Source organism: Paroedura picta, chromosome 16 (genome assembly GCF_049243985.1).
Source record: "Paroedura picta isolate Pp20150507F chromosome 16, Ppicta_v3.0, whole genome shotgun sequence".
NCBI lineage: Eukaryota > Metazoa > Chordata > Lepidosauria > Squamata > Gekkonidae > Paroedura > Paroedura picta.
Genome location: NC_135384.1, coordinates 22,239,206 through 22,257,352, shown reverse-complemented (window position 1 = coordinate 22,257,352; position 18,147 = coordinate 22,239,206). Strand labels below are relative to the sequence as shown.

Sequence of the window (18,147 nt, the reverse complement as noted above, 5' to 3'; positions counted from 1 at the left end):
TGGCTTAGGTGTCTGGGGCTCCTTAAATCAATCAAAGTAGGCTCCTGGAGGTATCTCAGCTGCCTCCTTCTATGGTGGTGCAGGGTGCTCAGGCCCATCCTCGTATGAGTTCTTGGTCTTTTTCCCTAAGAAGGAGCCCATGTTCTGGCCCATGACATTATCTAAGGAGGGACTGGACTCTCCCTTCCTGGATGTCTTCAGGCAGAAGCTGGACAACCATCTCTCAGAGATGTTTGAGCTTTGGCTTTCGTACACCAAGCAGAACATTGGACTAGATGGCTCATAAGACCCCTTCCAGTGTTATGCTTCTTTGACAGGTTGTTAGTCAAAATGCTCAGTCCTAAGAAATGAGGTGTCCTGCTGGATTGGACGAGCTGTCTATGCAGTCCTGCATCTTCTTTCACACGGTTACCGACCAGTTACCCTGGAGGACCAAAAATTGAGGTTTACTGCCTCTGAATATGGAAGCTCCATTTACTTACCTTGGCTAGTAGCCTTTGATTAGGGTTGCCAGGTCCCTCATAGCTGCATTCTGGGAGCAGGGAGGATTGCAAAAATTAACATGACAGGCTGACCGCCTGGAGATAACGTTGGCGACAATCTGTGGTAGAATTGGCTTCTTACCATAGAGTTTTGCCCAAAAAACAGAATCCCTCCCCCCCCCCCAAGTCACTGGTATTCCTGCACTGCTTCCAGATAATATCAGCACCTCGTATTTATTTCCGTCTCCATACCCGGTAATTCCCCCTGATTTCCGAGAGCCCTAAAACAGAAGATCCCCAGGCCCCAACTGGGATCTGGCAACCTCACTATTGATATCTTTTTCCTTTATGAATCTGCCTAACTCCCTATTAAAGCTAAAAGTCCCACCTCTCCTCCAGGCCTCCGAATCAGTCCTTTTGTGTCGGTTCGTTGGTAAGATTCTCTGCGAGAGAGAAGAGCAGTCTTGTTGGGAACCTGTCCAGAGAAAGGGGAATCAGAGCTTTGAGAGCCAGCTTTGCACCTTTCTTGTTCATTTCCATTTATGACTTATCTGTCAGGTCAAAAAACCTAAGAAATGTGCTCTCTATTTACTGGACACGTAAGTATGGCCATAGTCTAGCAGATTTCCCAATAAGAGACCTCTGGGGAGTACAAAGCTTACATGCTACTGATCTTTTATTTAAGGCTTGTGTCCCCCTTTTTATTTGATCGTGGGCTGTTTGGGTATAAAGAATCTGTTGGAGAAGCCGGAGTGGGGGACTGGAAATTGAGTTGCCTCAGAGATCTCCTCCTGTCCCCCCATCGCTGCCACATTCTGTAGGATTGACTTTCTGGACACCCTCTCTTTTTACAAATGTGAGTCCCATCTAAAGGCGATGACAATGCAGTCCTAAACAAAATCACACCGCTCCAAGCCCATACACTTTACTGGATTCAAAAGGGCGTAATTCTGTTTAGGATCACACTGTGAATCGTGCCAAGAGCACAAGAGAAAACCATTTGGAATGGTATATTCTGCAGTGCCAGTTCAGCCCTGCATGTCACTGGTCTATCAAACAGAGCTAGCGTTTCCTTGCAGAAAGAGAGGCCGGCTGCAGAAGTCCTAGGATGTGACAGGCATGGAGAGATAAAATATGGGTTTGCATGCGTGAAATAGTCACAGCAGGCTGTGTCCCACATGGCCACGGATCTGTTACGGTATTTACATTTCATCGCCCCTAAATCACAGCTGCTTGGTGAATTTAGGAATGTCCAGCCAGGCAGAGGCAGCATCCACGACGCACCTGTAGTTGCGTGTTGCAGCTGCTCTTGAGAGATGGTTTAATTTTGGCATTGAAAATTCCTAAAGCTTCTATTTTGGGAGGCAGGATTTTGGGAGAGTGAAATGAAAGAGAAAATGCATAGATGGTTGTTCTTGTCTTTTGAACCTTTTTCGTGATCTTGTATTGTCGTTGGTTTTGATTTTTTCCCCCCTCTTGGCCTCAGTCTTTCTCAGCCATTAAAAGGAGAGCATGTTTTATAGACCACCCCCTAGGCCAGGGGTAGTCAAACTGCGGCCCTCCAGATGTCCATGGACTACAATTCCCAGGAGCCCCTGCCAGCGAATGCTGGCAGGGGCTCCTGGGAATTGTAGTCCATGGACATCTGGAGGGCCGCAGTTTGACTACCCCTGCCCTAGGCCCTTTATAGAGATTCTCTCTTTATTCATCCCCTGAGGTTTTCATTGACGCTCTCCGAGTGTAATTTTGCCCGTCCCATCTCCTTCCGACGGAAAGCTCTGGGGAGGTGTGGAGGAGATGAGGATCCAGACCCTGAATCCTTCAAGCATTAGGAGCAGAGTTTGAATGATGCCTTGGTTTTCCAGGATGTGGTTTTCTAGGAGACCGGGCAGCAGGAGGGAGGGGGAGAATAACAGTGTGTCTGATCAAACTGATGTTAGAATTTGTGCTCTAAACATCATTTTCAAAGAAGTATCAAATGATCTATCCTACAGAATACTTTTTCCACTGGGTTGAAGAACTTGTTCAAGATTGAAGGCCACCTTTGTGGTTAATGAACTAAGAAAGAGTATATTTAGGATTACAGAGGTTATGATGAGCCAGAAAGATGTGATAGTGGACACTTTCTTAAGTTGGTTTTTGAAAAGATTGTCTGGCATTTGATCTATAAGTTATTTCAGGCAAAGGGAAAATATTTTCAGTGAATTTATGGAAGTCATCATTATGGGATTAATAAGGGCTAAACTCATTAATAATGTCGGAAAAAAAGACCCTCCCCCCAAAAAGATGCTGGGAAAACAGAGTTGGGTTAAGGAAACCTATATCCACCTTTTTTTTTAAAGCAGCAAGGCTAGTTTGACCTTTAGAAATTTATCTACTTAAGCAAGTTTGACTAGTTTATCTGATGTGTCAGGATTGGACCCTGCCACAGTTTCAGGTTTGGGGTAGGTGTGCACTTTTTTTTGTCTACAAGGTGAAGTTCCAGAACCAGTTTAGTCCATAGAGGGTTTCTTGTTGTGTGTGTGGGGTGCCAGTCCACAGTGAGGAGCTTTCTCCTGGAGAAAGAGCTGTTTGTACAAAATAATGTCCTTGGGGAAAAACACTTTTCCTGCCCTGAGGATGTTATCTCAATAGGCTTATGTCTGAAGGAAATTGATTATTGCATGCATGTCAGTTTTCTCTGAAACATTTGGGTTTTCCCTGGGAAATGGAAAATGGGAAATGGGAAATTAAAAATTTCCAGCTATATTTATCCGTGGGCTTCAGAGAGAATTGTTCATGTAGCACCCAGTAAATATGCCTGTATGGCTATTGAAAGCAAAAATTGGGAGGTAGCGTGCAGTGTGCAAAATGGCAGAGAGCTTTGGCCTTACTAGTCTGAATAGGAGGCTTCAGTCAAAATGGCCGCTGGCAGGAGGCTGGGCTTCCCTTGGGCCGTAGGTTATCTGTGCTAACAGAAGATAATTGTGTTGACTGTGCGGAAAGTTTCTTCTTAGCGTAGACAAGACCCAAATGTTCACAGGCCTTTGCCACTTTCTGGAAACTGTCAGTATGTTGTGGGGGTCACCGTCCCTTGAAGACGTTGTAGTGGTGTAATCCAGTGGTCCCCAACCTTTTTATCACTGGGGACCGGTGAACGCTTGACAATTTTACTGAGGCCGGGGTGGGGGGGGCTAGTCTTTTGCTGAGGGACGTCGCTGCCGCCGGCTGAGCCCCTTGCTCCACTTGCTTTCCTGCCGGCATCCCTGACTTCCCGCCGACCACTGGGGGGCGCTGCCAGCAGCATCTGCGCAGTGCCACACCGAGGGGGAGCCCCAGCCATGGCGGTCACCGGAGAGCACCAAAGGTGAGCCGGCGGCAGAGTGGCAGGGCAGCTCCTGAGGCAGCAGCCGGGGAGGAGGACGAGGAGGAGCCACAGCCTGATACTGACTGATCCACGGACCGGTCCCGGTCCCCGGCCCGGGGGTTGGGGACCACTGGTGCAATCCACGTAAGGCCGTGCAACCTGAGGCCTTTATTTCTCAAACGTCTTCCTCTCCTCACCTTCATTCTGGGGGAAATGAATGTTGAAAGATGATAAAAAGCAGAGAAGCAGTAGGAATATGTGGGGGATGTAGAGCACAGGTATCCCTTTTTCCAGGGCTCCTCAGGCCTTACACAGCTCCTTGTCGATTCCTGCTTCCTATAAGGAAACATGGCAGCCAGGATTGGGCTTCTGGCAGCTGCTGTGGTCCGTTGAAGAAAAGAGGGGATCATGGAATTTGGAAACCAGAACATATATGGAGGGCCATTTCTGCAAACCTTGCTTGGGGGAGGGTTAACCACGGGAGCTCTGCATAATTTCAGGTCTCTCCCCCCCCCCCCCAACCCTCTGCAATGCTGTGGGTTGGAACCTTGACAGAATATAAATGACACTTCAGGACTGCATGAAGTGTTCCCCGTCCCCCAAAAGCCACTAGGTAGTCTGACAAAAAGGGAAATAGAGCTTCAAATCTACTTGTATGCTTTATTATCGTACATTTAGCCTGTCCTTCCCCAAAGGCTCAGGGTGGGTTACCTGCAGCATACTTTTTTCTCTGGCACTGAGGTATAAGCCTATCTCTTTGTCATATATTCCCCTCTGAAATAGCTTCAGAGAAAGGTGGGACAGAAATCTAAATTTTATTTACTATTTATTTTAGGAGCCGCAAAATTCAGATACGAAACATCCCCCCCCAGCTACGATGGGAGGTAAGTAAGGTGACTGAAAAGTACGTGGTCTAAAACGGTGTCTGTATCTTAGAAACCTACTCTTTAATGTGCAACAGCTATGTGGAGGGAGAGTGTGTGGGCCAAGACCAAGCAGTACGAGTGTTGAGATCCTTTATTCCTCTGTATGTCCTCCTTTGGCTGTACATCTGGTGCTACTGCTGCTAGCTGTTCTCTGTATGGTGTATCTTAATAGCCTGCCGGGTTATTTCCTGGGCAGAACAGGTCTTCGGCATAATTACCCCTTTTCTGTGTTTTCAGCCACCACAAAGCAGGTTGCTACAAGGACCCAGGGGAAGGGGTTTGCGGGGCTGGGGACAGAACAGTCTGCTTTGGAGCAGGCAGTGGAGCAGGGGTAGTCAAACTCCCTCATTCCCCATGATACTGTGGGCACCATCTGCGGCCCTCCGGAGCCGTGGAGCTGGATGGGGCGTTCCCCCACCTCCACCTTGGTGGGAGAGCAGCATGTTGCTCCCCTGCCATTGTGCAGTGGAGGCCTCCTGCCCCCCGCTCCCCCCCACACACTGCCGGTGCCCCCACGCAGCACACCGGGCAGGTGTAATGCGTGCTCGTGTGCTACACTGGGATAATCCGGGTACGCTGGGGGATTCCCTCCCTTGTACGTACGTGGGAAGCAGTGAGGCATGCCACCCCAGCTTAAGGACCCAGCAGCAGCCTGGCGTGACTGCTGCCATGCAACATGGGTTGATGTGGAGATTCCCTTTAGCCACCATAACTAGTAGTGACTTATAGACATCCTCCATGAATCTATCTAATCCTTTTTTAAAGCTGTTCCTGGAACGGCCAATTTGGATGCTGCCGTGCACAACCCCAGTTGTGATGTGTGCTGTTTTATAACTCCGGCAAGAATATTCAGCATAACAGTTTCTCCCCGTTTTTTACATTTGGTTAGGTTCTGGATGGTTTGCTAGCTCAATACGGTACTGTGGAAAACTGTGAACAAGGTAAGAGTCTTTGGGAATGTTCAGAAGTATATAGGAGTGGGTCTGGGAGCAAAATTCAGGAGCCAGACTACTGAATCATAACAGGGCTTTATCACTGACTGCGTCTCTTTCCTCTTCCATCCTACCTTCTTCTTTTCCTGGTTTTGGACATCTGAACTCAAATGTGATTTTAAAAATTATATTCCACCCCTCAGCCTAGAGGTTCTTGGAGCAGCTAAGAAATGCAGTTTCTCCACCAGAAAGGCAGTTACAGTACAGGGGGTGGCAATTTCTGCTGTTTCTCTCTTCCATTACACTTTACCCCATAAGTTCTCCACTGACCTCCTCCTGAACAAAATTTCAGAGGGGCTGGGGGAGGGAAGAGGGAAAGTTGTACTCTGTTATAAGCCCACGTCCACAGATGGTTGGATACAAGTTGATGAATTAGAAAGAACGTAAGATCTTGCCAGAAGCCGCAGCAGAAACAATACAAAACAATACAGTCACACTAAATCAGCTCAAACCCCCTTGCAAACAGCCCTCCACAAACACATATACTAAACATACCAAAGGCCCAAAATTAACATAAGCAGAATAGCAGAGCAAACCAACTCTCAGCAGAGAAATTAACAAAAACCTCCAAGTATATCTGTGTAAAACCACAGATAAACAAGCAAAATACAAACCATGACTGATACTTTTACCTGACAACAGCAACCCGTCAAGTCTAATACCAGGTAAGTAACTGAATGCTATTTGTTTCCTTCTTACAAACTGGGATTCTTTGGTTTAATCTTATTTCAGAATGTCAGTTTCAGAGGGCAGGGGAACACAGGGACACAAATGCTAGAGCACTTGCAGTAGAACTGAACCGCAAATTTGGAGTTTAATAAAAAGGCTTCCCCTGCCCGGGAGGTTTCAGTTGCGCTCCATGTCCGAGGGGAGTGCATGAGCCTGATAGCAAGATGCATTTGCACCCATGACGAGTAAACACAAAATATTTTGTTGTGGCATCTGAATACAGCGACTGTTTTGCTCCCCACCTTCAATATAGACTGCCTTTGCTTTCTGTTAGTGACAGAGACAGGAAGTGAAGTGACTGATGAGCTCCAGTTCTATTGGATTGCCCTTTCCCCTTCTAGGCTCTGTCTGCCCATGGGAGAGGGAGATGTCTTCTGTTCTAATCTTCCTGGGAATCCTAAGAGACGTCATACTTAAGGGACACCCTTCATACTTAAGGGAGTCTTAAGGGACAGCCATAACAGCTAACTGGGTGGCCTCCCTCATAGAACACCTGCCCAAACATTGAGAGGCAACATCGAAAGAAAAAAACCATCCCCAAAATGGGATCCCTCCTCAGTGATGGAGTTAATTGGCTGACACATAGGAAGTTCAAAAATGTTTTAACTGTTTTGGGTACTTTTAAGGTTATTTATGACTGTTTTACTGATTGATGTTACCAGCTTTGAGCCTTACAGGAAGGGTGGGTTAGAAAAATAGAGATTATTATTATTATAGTCATCTATTCATTCCTTTAAAGTTCTTTTTTTCCTGGCTTGTTATTATTCTTACTGGATATTTAATGCCATGCTGTTTTATTGCTGTCTTAATTAATTAGCACGATGGTTTTTTTAAACGTTTTGTAAGATTTTAAAGTTGCTGGGTTGTTCTGTTTAAGTGCTCAGAATTTCATTTGGGTCTTAGGCTGTTGATGGCTTTTGAGGTCTTTTTAGAGCCGTAGAGTGAGTTCTAATTGATTGTTGTTTTTATTGTGTTAGGAAGCTTTCTAGTTCATAAGTCAGGGGTAGTCAAACTGCAGCCCTCCAGATGTCCATGGACTACACTTCCCATGAGCCCCTGCCAGCATTCGCTGGCAGGGGCTCATGGGAAATGTAGTCCATGGACATCTGGAGGGCCGCAGTTTGACTACCCCTGTCGTAAGCCATCCTGAGAGCCTGTGCGGGAGGGAAAGTGTCGAATGCACTTTAAAAGAAATAGTCATATACTTCAGCCAGTCATCTCCTTATGAATTAAGTAAGGTTTCTCTTTCTTTGTGTCAGTGAACACAGACAGCGAGACAGCAGTTGTCAATGTCACATATGCCAACCGGGAGCAAACCAGACAGTAAGTGAAAAGAGCTTGCAGTGGTATACAGTGATCTATTTGTACCGAGGTAGCCCGCTTTACTCCTCACCCAAGACCCCAAAACGGCTTGCAGCACTGTCCTTCCTGCTTCCCGTCCTCACAAACAACCCTGCAATGCAGATCAGGACGAGAGTGAGACTGGCCAACAGTTACCCAAGAGAACTTCTGCAGCAAGGTGGAAGTTCCACAGCAAGGCTAGCTGCTCACCATGAGGACGCGGAGTATTTTGACTCAGGATAGCAACAGGGGTTTCAAGATGGTGTCCAGATAGAAACGTTGGCTATCTTGCTCCATAAGTTATATTTTACTCTGCTTTACTGTTATTTGAAGTCTCCTGCTTTTGAAAGTTAGTGTACTATCTTGAGCTACTCTAATTTGAGTGTTTTGATTCCACCTCCACATGCCTAGACAGAGAAAAAGAGTTGCGTGGAGACCTTGCATCCGCCATTGTGTGGGCGAGTGGTCCCATCGATGCCATCTTCCCGCAAAACTGGTAGAAAATCCCTGGAAATGTTACATTTCCTTCTTCTTAACTGGCATTTGCCAGTTCGGATCCTCACATTAAAAAAAGAAAGATCAGGAGTTACTCCTTGTAAGCCATGTGCCTGTTAAACCCTGGTCTCAATCAACCCGCATAGCATGATGGGTTCCTACCTCGAGCCCCTCTGTCTCTCTCCTCCAGCCATAATGCAGTGTGCAAATGTAATGGAGGGGCAGCAATATTGAGGTTAGCATTCAAGTCACTGGAATTACAGGTTGCAGCTTATATGGGATGTTGGGATCAGGTTGTCCCACGATGGGGCCTTGTTCATGCCAACATCTCCATCTATAGGTAACTTCTGGGAACTGCAGTCCAGTCTCATCATGCTCAAGCGATGAATGGGCTAAGCAGAGAGTCAGCACTATGTAGCGGTAGAGACACCTGATTTCAAATTTCCGCTTGGCCACAGAAACTTCCCGGGCCAGTTACATATTCTCAGCCTAATCTATCTCACTCGATTGATATGAGAGTAAATCTGCTTTTGGGTCCCAATTGAGGGGAAAAGCAGAGGATAAATGAACAGGAATCAAAAATCAAATACATACAGTCGTATAGAAATTTGGTTTTTAGTTTTGGCTAGGTTGTATAATGGCTACAGGGTGCAAATGCTGTATGTTTATCAATGGCTAACATGAAATGAAAAGAGATTCCTGTTATTTATGCTGGAGAAGGAGAAAGTTACTTTGCAAGTGAGTCCTGAAAATTGCACATTTGTTTAAAACTGGGTATTGAATGGTCCTGTAAGATACAAAGAGGCTCCCTCTTGACAAGTTCAGAGAATTATTGCTTTGGGTGAAACACTTACAAAGGGTCAAGCTGGGAAAAAACTTAGTCACCAATTCATCCTTTGTAATGTGAACCTAAGCTTTCCAATGACTGATAAATCCCTTTAAGCAGTCATATTTATTTTATTTATTATATTTATATAATATGATGATGGTGCATGCCGGGAAATTAGGTGTATCTGCTCTCCTCTTTTGTGACAGGTAACCAGAGAGAGGCTCTTGATAGCCATATCTCTGATTTTGAGGATCTAGGATTCTTCGTTAGATTTTCAGCTTAATGTGCAGGCTGGCTGCTCGGTAAATTTGGGGAATGCTTGGCCTTAACTACTCAAGAAAAATAAAAGCCATTTTGAATCTCCATGGGAAAGAACATTGACATATAAATGAAGCAAATAAATTTTAGGTTGTGGCCCATCCTGCACTGTCTGTAGTTGGCAAACTAACTCACGAACTTCACATCTGAGATTCACCTAAGAATTTGTATGTGTGTGTGTTTCCCCCTGCCGCCATTTTGTTCCTTGGCTGCCTCTTCAGAGCCATCATGAAACTGAATGGACACCAGCTGGAAAACCACGCACTGAAGGTCTCCTACATCCCCGATGAACAGACCATGCAAGGCGCGGAGAATGGGCGCCGGGGAGGCTTCGGCACACGGGGTGCCCCAAGGCAGGGTTCTCCTGTGGCTTCTGGAGCACCCGTGAAACAGCAGCCCGTAGACATACCCCTCCGACTTCTGGTTCCCACCCAGTACGTGGGAGCCATCATTGGCAAAGAGGGCGCCACCATCCGCAACATAACCAAGCAGACACAGTCCAAGTAAGGCCACAGTTATTTAGCTATATGTTTGTGTTAAACACTTGATCGTCATCAATAGTAAATAATTCATTGTAATTTCATACTGTATCATCTCCATCAGTAGGGTTTACCAGTGGAATACCATTTATATGTTGACTTTTTGTTTTTCAAGTTCAAGGCTCGTGTTGATTAATCTTTGCCGTACGGCATGTTTCTTCTGGAGATACCAATAAATTTAAATTTAGTTTTATTGATAATTAAGTTTTTATTCTTGGGAGTGGTCATGTAGAGAGGGCCCCACTGCCCTGCTTTGTCCAGGGGCCTATAAGACTCCTAAGATGGCCCTGCTATCACCATACGATGATTTTTTTTTTCCTGGAAGTAAATTTTGGCTCTTATAAAAGGTGGAAGAGAGGGCAAGCAATATATTTATCATATTAGAAGGATTTTTTTCCCTGTAAGCTCCCCAACTGTTTTTCTCTGTATTGCTGCTGCTGCTGCTGCTGCCTCTGACCAGGGAAGAAAATAGTCCTCTTTACGTTTTCGCTACATTTTATGCCTAACGTTTTGTAACATGAAGTTTTTGCCACATCTGTCTTTATTACTAACAGAGCAGCAAGGCATTCTCACCCTGTAGGTCTTCTCAAACTTTATTTCCTCCCAGTTCAGCCATCATTCTAATTGCCCTGGCAACCAACAAGCAGAAATGGTGGCTGAACAAGAAGGCTTTGGGAGTGGGTATATCTGGCTCAAAGTGTTGTTTTAAAGAGGCCTGGGTGGGGATTGAGGGGCACGATTTTCTGGAACAAGTGGGGCTGGCAGATAATTGGGAAATCACCTTAGGTCAGTACATTATACCAGGGGTAGTCAACCTGTGGTCCTCCAGATGTTCATGGACTACAATTCCCATGAGCCCCTGGCAGGGGCTCATGGGAATTGTAGTCCATGAACATCTGGAGGACCACAGGTTGACTACCCCTGAATTATACAACCATCCCTGAAGGGGAACTTAGGATTTGAAGCTTCTGTTTTGCTGCCTGTCGGGCTTCTGAGTCTCTTGTCAGAGTCTCTGTCTGTTTTCAAGTTTCTGCATTAAAGCATCTTTTCTTCTCTTCCTCCCCGCCCTGCACAGAATTGATGTGCACCGGAAGGAGAATGCAGGGGCAGCCGAGAAAGCCATCAGCATCCATTCAACGCCCGAGGGGTGCTCTGCAGCTTGCAAGATGATCTTGGAAATCATGCAGAAGGAGGCAAAAGATACCAAGACGTAAGGATGGGCGGTTGTTGGCCTGACCTTGGAGAAAAGGGCTTGTTTCTCCCACTCCTTACAGAACAGCCTCAGAGAGTCCAGCTCACTGGTTTATCAAATCCAGTACTGTCTACTTTGAGGGTTCTTCCACACTCTCAATTTCATCACCTCTGGCTTTTGTGGGTGTGGGTCTTTTCCTCTTGTGGTTTGTTCTCACTAGGGGGTTAATTCGATATGTCCAGCAGAGCTCCTTGCACTTAAAATCTGGAGCTATTCTGGACATCTAGAGATATAATATCCAATTGTGGGAGCAAAACACATGTAGAAAAGAATCATCCCCCCCCCCACACACACACACACCTACAAGCAATAGAAATACACAAGTCATAAACACGAGAATGTGGAAGAGCCCTGATTGGCTGCAGTATGTCAGTAGATTGCTCTGCAGAGAGAGGAATATCATCTTGATTGCATCTTAAGGAACAACCCCTGCTCTGTCTATTGGCATGGGACAAACCTCCCCCACCCCTCCTCATCTGTGCTCATTCAGAATCTGGAAAGGGCCACGTTTTGGAGCTTGCTCTACCTGAATGTAAACCTAACAGGTAGGCCGAATTGACCAGCAGTGGGGCAGGATATACCAGTCCTTGACAACCCTCTTAATTTATATTTCCCTCTCAAGTGCTGACGAAGTGCCCTTGAAAATCCTGGCCCATAACAACTTTGTGGGACGGCTGATTGGCAAAGAGGGTCGAAATCTGAAGAAGGTGGAGCAGGACACAGAGACAAAGATCACCATCTCCTCGTAAGTCTTTTGATTTCTTCCATCACCACCACCACCACATCCCACGTTAAGTCTTCTCGCCTTGTGGAACATGGTATGTCCCTCCTTCCTGGTGCTAAGTATGAATGAGAACATCCCTTAGGGGCCATGCTCTCACTTTGCAGAGGGAAGGAGGAATATCAGCCATGTTTCTCACCAGAGAGTCAGCATGGTATAGTTATTAAGCTGTCACTCTAGGATTGTGTGTCCTGAGTTCAAATCCCTATCCTGTCATGAAGTTCACTGAGCGACCTTGAAATAAGGAAGCTACTTTCACATATGTCAGTGGACTTTCAATGCACTTTGCCAATCATTTGCAGCTGATTACACAGGCTCATGGGAGTTGTAGTCCGTGGACATCTGGAGGACCACAGGTTGACTACCCCTGTTGTAAAGCATTCTGATGGAGGGTGGTTTCTTTGCTTTCTGTCCCCCAGGGATAAACACTGGTGGGGCATTTTCTTCTACCTCCAACATGTAGCATCAGCTTCAGGACACCAAAAATCTTGCCACTCTTCCCTGACATAGGTCTTTTCTGCATTCTCATTTTCCTTGCTTGTAAGTTCCTTTCTTTGTTCCCTCCCCCCGTTCTGCTCATGTCTTGCTCACTCTAATGGTCAATTCAACTTGATTTTGCTTTATGTTTGGCATAAAAACCCGCAGTCTGAATCTGGACATGAACCAGTGATGTGCTGGACATAAACCAGTGTACTGTTCATTCAGCAGTTAGACGGAACAAAACACGTGTGGAACAGAACACACAAGAAAACATAGAACTTACAAGCAAGGATAATGTTGCAGCTTGGTCATAGATTGGGCTCCCTAAAGTTTCCACCACTTGGTGATCTGACAGCATTGCCGTGCCCTCCCTGAGTTTTGTGCATGGTGCGTCACACATGTCAGAATTGCTGACTGCACAGGCTGCTCTGGTGAATGGTTTTCTGTTGTAAATGAGTCGACCTCAGAACTGGGAGCAGAAGCTGGAGTAGTAGGTTCTATATCAGCGGTTCTCAATCTGGGGGTCACAACTCCCAGGGGGGGTCGATCGTCCCTTTCACTGAAGCGCCGCCATGGCCTCAGCAACCCAAAGGGGAAGGTTGAGAAGCTGCTGATTTACCTGCTTCTGTGGCGGTAGCGGTGGCCTTGGCAACCCAAAGGGAGTCGTAGGATTGCATGCATGCTGGTGATCATGGAAGGCCTTGGCCACCTTGGCCTTTCACGATTGCCAGCATGCCAGAGTGCACAACCCTTTGGGTCACCACCACCACACCGGGGGTCGTGGCAGTGGGAAGGTTGAGAACTGCTGTTCTATATAGACCTCCCTGACATCTTCTGGAAAGCTTTTGTTGTGTGGTATTTGTCGCCTGGCAGATCCTGACCGTGGCAAGATCCATTGCAAAATCCCATGTCTTGGGATGGCTCAGACAAGCAGGCTTGAAATCTTCCCCCTTTCTGGAGGCTTTGTGAAACAGGGCTTTGGAGAACGTCTTTTGGTTCAGCTTGATGTATCTCCTGGCATCCAACACACGTTTTGTTGCTTGACCTAAAAGAGTTCTGTCCAGTGAAAGCTTTTTGTATGGATTTATCCCTTTGTCAGTTGCCAGTCCCCTTGAATGAAGGAAACGCCAAGTATGACTCTTTGAAAGCATGAACAAACGGGTGTTTTTGACAGTCCCTTTTTGCCCCCCAAAGTCTGCAGGACTTGACCCTTTACAACCCTGAAAGGACCATCACTGTGAAAGGCTCCATTGAGAACTGCTGCCGAGCAGAGCAAGAGATCATGAAGAAAGTGAGGGAGGCCTACGAGAACGACGTAGCAGCCATGAGCGTGAGTGGGCACAGGTTGAATGTTTTCCTTCCCTTCCTTCCGCACTTACGCTCTTCCACAAGCAGCTGGCACAGTCTGTAATTGGAGGTTTTCCATCTCATGTCACTTCTGGTGGACTAGAAATGCTTGTTGATTTGTGTGTGAAGCTGTGATCATTTACTGGGCTAAATGAAAGGCTGCAGAAGAACTGCAGAGGGAGAGCTTTGAATTAAGAATACGTCCATCTTGAATATGTCCAATATCCAACTAACTAATCCATCTGACAGTATGTTACAGGACTCCCCTTTTTCCTCCCCGGAGGAAGGCAGAGACAGCTCTCAGTAAATTAGCCCCTAATTTGATTCACACAGAGTTTTCTGCATCTGGGGTAGACCATACACTGAACATGAGTCTGCAGTGTGACTCGGTAGTTAAAAAGGCCAATGGGATTCGCGCGAGGTGATGTCTTTGTGTAATCGTATCTGGTCCTAATCAAAGGTTAAGTGGATTGTAGTTTGCTTATGAATTATTATTTTGGACCCCAACAAGCTGCAAACAACTTTTGTCTGTTAAGGTAAAAGCAAAGCGCTCTGTGTTAAGGGTCAAAAAAATAAAATAAAATCACTACATTTATTATTATATGATGATGCTTATCTGATTTTACTTTCCTCTTTCTTACAGCTGCAGTCGCACCTGATACCTGGTCTTAACCTAGCTGCCGTTGGCCTCTTTCCTGCCTCTTCCAACGCAGTGCCACCTCCTCCCAGTAGCGTCTCTGGAGCAGCCCCATATAGTTCTTTTTTGGTAGGTTGACAGGCTAAACCCTGCATTCATGTGGGAGACCAGTCACCACTTGTATTCTTTGTTATTTTCCACATTTCACATGTTTCTTTGGTGGCATTTTTATGCTGTTTGCATAAAATTCCTTCACACAGAAAGCTAGCATGTCAGGGAAACGGATAGGCTAGATCCTTCTCCCTGATATTGGACTTTCAGTGTGTAGATTTTGTTTTGCTTTGGTATGGAGCATCATCCAGTTATACAAAAGTCTTCTTCTTACAGTCAACAGTCATACAGTCAAAGCCGCATATTTAGCCCTTCAGTTTTGTTTAGAACTAGGCCAGGGGCCTTCTCTGGGGTTGCCACACTGAGCCTGGCTACTATTGGTAAGAGGTGGGGGGGTGCTAAATCATTGGTGTTGCTACAACACTTCTGGGGGGAACCCAGAAGTGGCATATGGTAGCTCTAGGAATTGCCGTAAACTCTGTGGTGAAACCTGGCCTGGCAGCTGTCCTTTTCTCACAGCTGGCAGAGTGTGCATAAATGTTCGGTGACATCAGAGCTACTTGGCTAGCAGATGAGGCTGCATGACAGGCAGCCCTTATTTATCCTGTTGTGCGATGCAGTTTGAATCAATAACTAATCAACAGGCACACAAAAACCTTCTCTCGGCAGCCTCCTGAGCAAGAGACGGTGCACGTCTTCATCCCTGCCCAGGCTGTGGGCGCGATCATCGGCAAGAAAGGACAACATATCAAGCAGCTCTCCAGATTCGCAAGTGCCTCGATCAAGGTTGTCATTTCTTTCTGTCTCCTGAACACTTCTGTCCTTGCCAGATTTTCTGTGCAATTTCACGATGGCCTTTGCTCACACAGGCCCGCCGTTCCTAAGTGTAGCTTTCTCATTTGCCCATTCAGGGGCTGCTTCTCATATTCTCACCAGTGGAAAACCTGGTCGTATCCCATCTTGTACCCCTCTCCTGTCCTTTCTCCGGAACTTGCACTGGGGAATTTCCTGGGAGATGTTCTTCAGAGGAACTCAGGACACCATACGTAGCCACCTTACCTGTTTTATTGTCACCGCTTTATTGTATGTTTGGCTGGGTTGTGACAGATCACTGACTGTCTCTGTGCTCCAGCTGTGGTCTTCAGGCAGCCATCTGTTGGCTGACCCACCAGTTAGGCTGATCTGTGGCTCCTGCTTTGTGGAAATGGGCTTCCTGACGAGGGGGAAGGGAACCCCCTCTTTGAAGATCTTCAGGAGGTCCTGCAAGGCTTGCTGGTTTGCCAGTGCTTTTGAGGGGCTTTGCCCGCCAATCGTCTTTTAGGGGAGAAAGACATTTGGGGTTTGTTATTTTCTGGTTTTAACAGGAAATGTTATAACTATTACTGTAAGCCTCCTTGAACCACAAAGGGCCGAAGAATTTTCAGAAGTAAATACGTAAAAATTCACTCAGCACACTTCATGGCTGACTGGAGATTAGAATCCTGGTCTTCCAGGTTTGAGTCCAGCATTTCAACCCCAGGGTCCACAATGTGGTGCCTGTGGAGGCCATGGCACCTGCCCACCCCTTTCCTGGTACCCTCCAGGTGCTTTTAGAAAGTTGGTGGGATCAGGTGAGCTGTTTGACCAGCAAGGCTTCTGATTAAATCCTGAAGATTTGATTGTGCCAATTATGTATTTGAAATGTTGTTACTTGGAGGAGGGCATGGAGTGGTTTCTCACCTCAGCTTTGAATCTGCTAGCCTACATTTTATTGTGGCAGTGCTGATGGATTCAAAATCAGTGGAATAGCTGTATGTCCTGAAGGCTTCCCCACCCTTTCAAATTGCTGTAGTTTCTTTCCCATTAGGTAACAGGGCTCCTTCTGTAGCCATGACTGTTACCTGCTTGGAACATGGCGGGGTCCGATCGCTTCAGCCTTGTGGGAACTTTCAGCATTCTGCAGGGCCTGCAAAATGGAGCTCTTCCACCAGGTTTATGGTTGAGGCTGGGGTCGGTGAGGTAGATTAATCCCTCCCTACCCTGGGTATGAGTAGTATATCATCGACCTCCTTTCTCACTCCTCCTGTAGTGTGTGTGTGTGTGTGTGTGGGGGGGGGGGGTTCGCCATGTTGGAATCTTTTTTTTTCTTTTTAATGGGGGTTTTATAAGACAATAAAATCAGTCCAGTAGCACCTTTAAGGCCCACAAAGATTTATTCAGGGCGTGAGCTTTCGAGTGCAAGCACTCTTTGTCAGACTGTAAACTCCTTACATGACAGGGAATATATAGCAAAAATTAACTCTGTTACACTAGCAGACTGTGTCACACAACCAGATACAGCCATATGATAATTCTTTGTCAAAACAGCCAAGCAATCCCCTGGAATTCAGTTGTAGTTTACAAAAACACAAGGAGAAACATGTGCTTTAGAGACGAACAAGATTTTCAGGGGATGAGCTTTCCAGAGTTTGATGAAAGGAGTCTTAACTGTTCGGCCACATATGGTTTCTGACACAGCTCAAAATAGCCACCCCACCAAAGTCAGTTTTGCCTCCCAATTAGATTCTCAGTTAATCGGTTTGTCTCACGTCCTTCCCTCTTTGGTGTTCCAGATTGCACCTCCAGAGACGCCGGATTCAAAAGTGCGGATGGTGATCATCACTGGACCGCCAGAAGCCCAATTCAAGGTTTGTTTCCTCCATTTTAGCCTGCCCGATTCTTTGCCAGAAAGCCATTGCTGATATAGATGGGAACTGGCTTCTTACTGACAGAGTTCTAAAGATTATTTGTCATATTTAGACCATAGATTTTAAAATACCAGTACTTTGTAGAAACAATACACAGTACGTGGCAAAAATAACAAAGACCCAAGAAGCATTTCCAGTCTACAAAAGAAGAAATTTTGGTACCTGTTAAGACACCTGTGTGCATGCTCTAAAAAAGAAAAATATTAATTTCTCAGAATTCTTGTATGCAAATTACATTGAATAATATTTCAATTACTTCGTCGTATGACCAAATAGGGCTTTCTAACTGAGTGAGAGCTCTAACTGTTTTCATCATTCATTCATTCATTCATTCATTCATTCATTCATTCATTCATTTATTAGTGCCACCCTCCCAAGGGCCCTGTGTGGGTTTTCAACAAACAAACAGGTCAATAACGTTACATATAAAACATAATCCAATTACTCCTTAAGTCTAAGTTATTTTTTTAAAAAAAATTATTAAACTGGGTTAAAATCCTTCCTGTCACATTGTCCTTCAGGGATAGGAGCTGCTGCCTGGCTTGGCAGTGGTGGAAGGAATAAATCTCTGGAGCAGACTATAGGATGGGAGTCTGCAGTATTGAACGTATGCATTCAACGTGAAAGTTTGGGGAGGTCAGGTTTATTGACAGGTATGTGGGGCCGATTACAAACTGAGAGAGTCCTAGTGTCTCCGTGGCTGACACCAGGCCCAAGCCTTGTGAGGAGCCCGATTTCTCCACGTCAATGTTGAAGTCCCCCAGGATTAATAACCTTGGAAATTGCAGTGCCCAGGAAATTGCAGGAAGCTCGGGA

The 18,147-nt window shown here is 46.0% G+C and overlaps 1 protein-coding gene across 2 annotated transcripts in view; it reads left to right on the top strand.

Moving 5' to 3' along the window:
* IGF2BP1 (insulin like growth factor 2 mRNA binding protein 1) overlaps nucleotides 1-18,147 on the top strand; it is a 78,893-nt gene that overhangs the window by 49,892 nt on the left and 10,854 nt on the right. For both annotated transcript variants that reach the window (XM_077315463.1, XM_077315462.1), the window contains 10 exons: nucleotides 4,664-4,712; nucleotides 5,644-5,695; nucleotides 7,735-7,798; nucleotides 9,680-9,961; nucleotides 11,073-11,207; nucleotides 11,872-11,994; nucleotides 13,705-13,840; nucleotides 14,501-14,623; nucleotides 15,275-15,391; nucleotides 17,197-17,271. In XM_077315463.1, coding sequence (XP_077171578.1) covers nucleotides 4,664-4,712; nucleotides 5,644-5,695; nucleotides 7,735-7,798; nucleotides 9,680-9,961; nucleotides 11,073-11,207; nucleotides 11,872-11,994; nucleotides 13,705-13,840; nucleotides 14,501-14,623; nucleotides 15,275-15,391; nucleotides 17,197-17,271 — 1,156 coding nt within the window. The remainder of the gene's footprint in view (nucleotides 1-4,663; nucleotides 4,713-5,643; nucleotides 5,696-7,734; nucleotides 7,799-9,679; nucleotides 9,962-11,072; nucleotides 11,208-11,871; nucleotides 11,995-13,704; nucleotides 13,841-14,500; nucleotides 14,624-15,274; nucleotides 15,392-17,196; nucleotides 17,272-18,147) is intronic.